Consider the following 7533-nt stretch of genomic DNA (forward strand, 5'->3'; position numbering starts at 1 on the left):
GCCTGGCTGCGCCGGCTGCAGGTGCCCAAGAGGTGAGGGGGGCTGGGGGCGAGGCCGGGCCCTGCCGCCGTGCCAGTCCCTGGGGCGCGGCGGGCCCTGCGCCACGGCGGCACAGCAGGAACTGTAGGCGCATTTCGGTTAACTCAGCTGAAGATGTAGAAAATATGCAAACAGCATTGCGTATTTTTATTTGAGCTCGGTTTGGTTGTTGTTTGGTTTTTTGTTTTTGTTTTTTCCCAGAAGTGTTATTTTGGTTTTATGGATGGGGAACTGAGGAGCACAGAGACGAAGATCATACAGAGCCCATATATGCCAAATTGGAACAGAAGCCTAATCCCCCGAACCCCAGTCCCATGCAGTATCTGTAAAACAAACCTGGCAAAACTCGGGTGAGGGAGCTGGGAATATGGATTCCTGAGTGTAACTGTGACTGTGCAAATATACTGCAGCTTTACTGTCTTAAACCGATTCTCAGTTGTTATCTCCTTTCTTCAAGGTTTCTTTTTAAAATGGGATTTAGCAACATGTTAACACAACGATCTGGACCCAGCATAAACAGTCTCTAATAAGGCAAAAGAACGTTGCATTATCCAAACACATCTCTTAATAGATGTTTAATAGGATGAAAGGGGTGGGGGGGAAAACCGTTTACAGCTTTATGTATGTTACTGGTATTTCATCGGTTTTGATCAGCCAAGGTTCATGACTATAACTAGCCTTTGACTTGAACATAGGCATGACAGGATCTTGCAAGGCCAGCAGGGCAAGACCAGGAGGCTACTTAACCCAAAGATCAGATCACCTCTGTTGTATTGATCTTGCTGTCACCGTCACATTTTATACACGTAACTTTCAAACCAAATGTTTAAAAAGAGTTTTATGACACAGCATGTTATTAATGGAAAGTTTGTAATGTAGTATCTTGGCTATCAGGCTTCTGGTTACAGAAAATACCCAGGGATGTATTTAAGCTATGTGGTACCCTTGGTGAAAATAAGGCTCATAAAGGCTTTGTCTTAATTTCAGTGTGCTGCAAAATTCTTAAGGTATTATGGTAGGCTCTTGTTTGAGTTGAGCTTTCTCCAACAGAAGTTTCCCACCACCCCTTAGGAAAGATGGTGTCTGAAGAATGTGGCTTTTTCGGGGAATTGGTCTCGAGCTCTCAACATTTAGAAAGTGTTTCTGTTATTTGAGTAGTTAGTGAACCCAAAACCGTGGTAGCTGAAGGAAGAGAGAAGATCCTGAAGGTAACTGTAGAGCATTTTCTGTTTCTATTCATCTGCATCTTCTTTCCAAACAAGCACTGTATTTTCACTAGCCTGGGCTTGTTTTTAACTGTGCCATTCCATCTTGTCAAATGTTATGATTAATTTTGGGCTTGTTTGGCAAATGGTGAACATTCCTCTCCTTGAGGGATGACGCATGTACTTACTGCAGTGCTTGATCACTCTGTAGGTCAGATACATCCTCAGCATAATCAGGATTGCTGAAAGTTCTTGGGACATAGCTCTACTAAGTTGTCAGGGCTTGTTTGTGCTGGTAGCAAAAAGCAACACGTGTGAAGGAAGTTCTCTGGTTAGTGATGAGACAGTATTCTACTGAGTAACAGGACAGCAGGGAAGGCTTGAAACTTGGAGATGGCAATGAGTTTTTATCAATATACAAGTTCTATTTGGTCTCTAAGCAGAAGATGAGGGAAAGGGGCTAAATTTTACTTCTGTTGCAAATCAGCAGAGCGAGTGTTGCTGTCTCTGCTTCGTAGAAGAAACCGAGGAAGGAGAAGTGATCATCTGAAGGGACTACCGACTGCTAATGGGCAAGGTGCTCTGGAGCATGGCAGGGATGCTTGCTATCTCTGTGGTTCTGACCTGGCCTTTGTATTGCTGTTGAACCCGAGCTGCTCTGGGAGGGGGTCACTTTACCTGGTTTCACTAAGTAAGGGTGTTGTACCCCTGCACTCCCCCAGAAGAAAAGTTTGCATGTTCCAGGGAAATATGGTCTTCTCTGACTATACAGTTACATCCTGGTTTTGTACCAATAGTTACATTGTCAAGACAAAGCCATCAGCACCTTCCCATGGTACCTATTTAATCTCTTTGCAGGTGTTTCCGGAGGTCCTGTTTTTTATTCATAGCCAGAAGGACTTGCAGTTTTAAAAGCAAAATGAAGTACTGGATCACCTAGTTTGAGCTGGATATTGTAGACTGTTTTACTCATCGGGTTACCCGTCCTGACTGTAATGTCTTGCATTTCAGTAATGCATAATGTGCTTTTATAAGTGCATTATGGGTCGGGGAATTCTTTGTTTTCTTCAAAAAAACATGCGATCTTGCCTTTTAATTACCCAGTGGTATTGGTGGTCTCTCCTTTTTTTCTGTATGACTGTTGCAGACCTGGAATTTGCAGAGGGATGAGATATTTTAGTGTACAGTGAGTAATTACTTCTGGGTGCCTTTTACTGTCTGCATTTGTCACTTGTGAACTTTCACATGTCATGTAACGCATGCACTAGAACTGAGTAAAGTGGGAGTGCTGCTAGGTGCAACAGCCTGGAAATGCCCAGAAAATTAATTTGGATGTGCTTTCAGTGGTGTAAACTGCAAAGAAAAAGTTGTGCACATGATTAATTGTAAGCATTGAGGAATACCTTTGCAATGTGTAGTTTGCGCTTTCTTCTCTTCAGTGCAGCTATGGTTAGTAAAGTAAGCTAAATTAGAGGTTATTCCAGGCAGCATTTTGCTGGAGGAAGAAGGCATTATAGTTATTCCTGCTTGGTACCACTGGAGTCCCAAGTCCTCTACTTACTGGTGTGGGGACCACAAGGGAATGTACTCGCCACCAGGCAAGCATGGCCTGCAGCTACATTTCCAACTAAGGAACAATGACAAACACTAATGAAGACCCCTTTTGTTCCCACAGGTGGTTTACTCACTTTTATGTGGTTTCTGTGCTCTGGAATGGCTTTCTGCTGATCTGGCTTTTTCGAGCCGAGTTCCTCGGAGGGTCACTCCCATCATGGATTCAGCACATGCACCATGCTCCTGGCAGAGATTCTCAGAGTGAAGACACCGGCAAGTATTCCAGCTATTATGATGCAGCCATATAAATGTTAGAAAGGTGCACTGCCATCCTGTGCTGAATTTGTATTCTTCAAGTGCTACTTGATCAGCTGCTTTTAAACGAGGCTTCAAGTGACTTTCCTGGAATACCAAGTCCCTTTATCATTATTCGAGGTAGAAACTATTCTAATTTATGGATATGATGGCTTTCATCAGGCCTTTTAGCAGAAAGGGCCATTAGCACCTTCTAGAAGTAATCTTACTGTGGTCAGCAGTGCCTCACTGTACCAATATTTTCCCCAGTGCTCAGTTAATTTAAAATGATGGTAAAATTTTGCTGTGGGGAGGGGAAGAAATAACCTTTTTGAAGCACTGTCAGGATTAAATTGTTTCTATCTGTTTCAAAGTTGCTGGTTTTTATCTGCAAGCAGATAGTGAGCACTTCTCTGCGCTCCTGGTTCTCCTGCTGCTTTGGCTGCATAGCTGTCGAAGACTTGCAGAATGCCTCTGGACCAGTGTGTTTTCCAATGGCGTCATTCATATTGTGCAGTATTGCTTTGGACTTGGTTACTATATTGCGGTTGGCTCAACTGTGCTATGTCAAGTGCCTACTGATGTCAGGAATGGTAAATACCTGCTTAGTTATTACCAAAGATGCAGTTTTTCTCCTATTTGTTTCCATCATGGAAAATGGTTTTATAGAGGGCTGCTTGTGTGATAACTGATGAGACATAAAAATACTTACTGTCATAGTTGAAAGTAACTACAGTTCAGTATATCACATAATCAACCAGCATTATACAGAAACACAGACACACTTTCATGTTAACAATCCCTGTAATTTCCTTAAAGACATCTCCTGTAGATACTTTCATGATTGTTTCCGATCGTTTTTGCATTAAGATACATATGCTTTATGAAGGACAGTAACAGTTACCAGTTCTCAAATGCCACTACACAACTTCAGTTCTCAAACTGGAGTTTGGTTTTTTGTTGTAAGATTTCTTGTAAGGTCAGTCTGCAAGGCTGCCCTGGCCACCTCATTTGTTTTCCATTTAGAACTTGCCAGTGCTCTGCTTTGCATCAGTCAGTCTCTTCTTTTCCTCAGTACTGTAATGTCTCCATTACTACAGCAGAAATTTAAAATACATGACTTGTTTCTGCCAACACATTCCACTGAGTCTCACAACTGAGCTGTTATTCCCTTGCACAGATGAACCATGAGCCGGTTGTAGCACTTCTCCCATAACTAATTTTTGTAGGGTGGTCATTACCAAGTTATGTAACTTCAGTGAAGTTTTTAACCACTTCCAACCACATCAGCTCTAGTTTAGTCCAGTGATTTTTTTTAAAAAGAACCTTCAGATCTCCTATGTGTAGATAAAGCCTTTTTCTTCCTTTCTGGATCTGTCTTCTACCTTTCACATCTTGTAGGTTCTTGGAGATGGTGTATTGGTTCATACATTGGAAATCATCCTTAATACAATTAACTCCTTTCTAAGGCTTAAATGGTTCACAGTGTGCCTCTGTGTGTGTAGGTGTATATATGTATCTCACTCACTGTGAACGCAACAAACAACTCTGTACCTTTATGTTGACCTGAGCTATGACAACATCTTTGATTTGGATGATAAGAATTACAAACACCGTTGAATATTGAGGTCTTAGACTATCAATTATGTATCGGTCATACATCATGCTGAACCTCAAGCTACTGAATTAAAAACTAGGTATTTTTAGTATAGAGCGGTTAAGGGAAACAAACTACCAGCTGAGCATTTAAGTGATGCAGGATTTAAAAGCATATTTAAAGGTGTTAGAGGCTCACTACTAGAATTTTGTAAGACAGTAACATTTTAAAAATGCATTCGATTTTTGGGATGATGCTTAGGAAGGTGTTTCCCAGCCATATATTAATGAAACATTTTCATTCAGGAAAAGAGCTTTCTGTGCAGATCTGCTGGTATCACATTGTAGGAGTTACAATGTACATTTGGGCCTCTCTTCACCAACACAGATGTCTTGTGATTCTAGCTAACCTTAGAAAAAGTAAATCAGGTAAGATGTTTAATTTCTGCTAACCATTTCCTTAAATAATTTTTTCCTTTCATTAGGCTTCTGTAGCTTAACCTTAAAACACGAGTATTTTTCAGTTCCTGTAATGTGGTACTCTCTCTAAGACTTTCAGTAGATTAAATGAGGCTGTTTGGAAAAGAGATTGGATGGCTGAATAGGGGGAATGTGTATCTGTATGTATAGTTTTATAGAATTAAAATGAAGGTCTGTCTTCTAGTATCCTAAGAACAGACATGTGCTAATGCTTAGAACTTGTGCCATTCCTCAGGGACCTCACTTCTGTCTCCATGTGGGTTAAAAATAGGTTTCCTTACTCTGTATGTGCACAAACAACCAGAGCTGACATCTTATTTCATTAAGAAGTGCAAAGCTGCCAGATCAGATGGAGGTGGATGATGATAACTTCAATAAGCATGTTGTTCTGTAATTGTGACTAGAAAAGTTTATTTAATGAATATTGTTCTGAACTAATTTCTTTCTGTTTGCTTGCAGGAAAGGTCGTAAGTCTGAGCCACAGTATACCTTTCGGAGACTGGTTTGAAACAGTTTCTTGCCCTCATTATTTTGCAGAGCTCCTCATATATGTGTCTATGGCCGTCACACTTGGATTTCACAATGTGATATGGTGGTGTGTAGTGATGTGTGTTCTTTTTAACCAGGCACTGGCTGCTGTTTTGAGTCATGAGTTCTATCAGAAAAACTTCAGCTCCTACCCAAAGCATCGAAAAGCATTTATACCATTTGTTTTTTAAACTCTTTCTTTTAAAGCATCTTTAGTATACACTGGGAAATATTTTCTAGAAGGGAATTAGAGATATACAGTTTATTAAAGCTGAGGTAAAATCACACATTTTATCTAATTCTAGCTTAAAAGCTCTTAACTTTAATGATAATCTCATCCACATTACCAGTTCATGTGGGGCAGTGCATGGTCTCTGCATATCGTATAAGCTAAAAAAAGATTTACTGAAGACCTTAATTCAAACTGAAGAGATGCTAATTGGCTCTTTTCTGGTTTATAAGTATATCTTAAGCGTAAAACGTTTGCTGTTGTGCAGCAAGCCCAAATAGAAATTTGTGAAAACTGTAGTGAAATGAGGGTGCAGGGAATCATTTGAACTACTGTACTTCATGCCTTGTCTAATATTTAAGCATATTTTTTCCTAGTCTCTTTTCTTTGAATCACTTCATAGGGAGGCAAACCTGTATTGTCTTTCTGTGCTTCCCTGTTGGTAATTAAAACCAGCCACTGCTTTATAACTGCAAGCACAAAAACCGGTGGAGAAAGCTGCAGTGGAGGAATGACTCATGCTCAGCAGTGGAGATAAACAGACCCATTCTCTGCATTATCTCTGCTGCACCAAACTGTTTTCATTCATTGATGAAAACTCCTTGTTTATCCCTGAACTGGGGAAATCGTGGAAGGTTCTCTGTCTAGAGAGACAGTAGAAGAGAATTTGCAGAAAATCAATGGTTTTGGTTATGGTTCAGTCACCCTTGCAGCGCCTTATTGGAATCCCATGTGGGTTAGAGAGGGCAGTTATAGAGGATGACTGTAACCACAACTACACTTTTTTTAAACCCTGTGAGAGCAGATGTAATGAACTGCCAAGGCAGAGAACAGACAGCAACCAGTACCTGACAAGCATTGCAAAGAAATTCTTTACTGGGGCAATGATGTCACTCAGCACAGGGATTTTTTGCACTTAACCATTGAGTATTTTGATCCTTTTCATGATTGTGGAGTGAATGATCAGTTTGTGTGACGTAGCGTACGGATGCCGGTGTTCCGGTGTGTTTTCTTACATGTGTATATGAGAATATTATTTTTATATACTGAAGTAGATCTTATGAATGATCTAATTAAAAGAGTTTATTACACCTTCTGTCTCTATATAATTTTTCAAAATTGAGTTCTGTGTTTGCAAAACACGAGCAATTACTTTGCACAGAAACTTGTGCCTCTTCTGCCTCTCAAAACCGTCTTTCCACTGACGCTTCCATAGCCTCGGTTCACCACAGCATTCAGAAACAACCCTGTCTCCGGACCGCATCTTACAATTTATTTTTTTTTAAAGTGATTCTCGGGAGGCTCCTTGAGCCTGCCTCTAGGCGTCCCCCTGTTTTACTAGCGTTGCGTTCTTGGTCCCGTTTACTAGACTCTGAATTGCTTCTCGGAGAGCGCGTTCCTATCCTCGCCCCGGGGAGAGCAGGGGGATGCACGGCCCTCCTCGGGTCACGCGTGCCCAAAGCGCTGCTTCGTACCTGGGTTAGAGGCCTGGCTGTGCCCAGTCCCTTCCTGCACAATTTTTTTGCTTTCTTACGCAGCCGCTCCCGTCCCTCGGCGCCCTTTCCCTGCCCGCAGGGAACTCCGAGCGGAGGCGGGACGCGCTTCGCC

The 7533-nt window shown here is 41.5% G+C and overlaps 1 protein-coding gene across 1 annotated transcript; it reads left to right on the plus strand.

Moving 5' to 3' along the window:
* Positions 1-3: 3 nt before the first annotated feature.
* SRD5A3 (steroid 5 alpha-reductase 3) lies at positions 4-7016 on the plus strand (the record flags this gene model as incomplete). The annotated part of the gene is made up of 5 exons (XM_026846980.1): positions 4-32; positions 2920-3071; positions 3491-3685; positions 4995-5117; positions 5628-7016. Coding segments are annotated over 5 exons (759 nt in total), but the record flags the coding sequence as incomplete, so codon positions are not given.
* Between the last annotated feature and the right edge of the window lie 517 nt (positions 7017-7533).

This window comes from Athene cunicularia (genome assembly GCF_003259725.1).
Source record: "Athene cunicularia isolate RWA chromosome 4 unlocalized genomic scaffold, athCun1 chr4_part1, whole genome shotgun sequence".
NCBI classification, from domain to species: domain Eukaryota; kingdom Metazoa; phylum Chordata; class Aves; order Strigiformes; family Strigidae; genus Athene; species Athene cunicularia.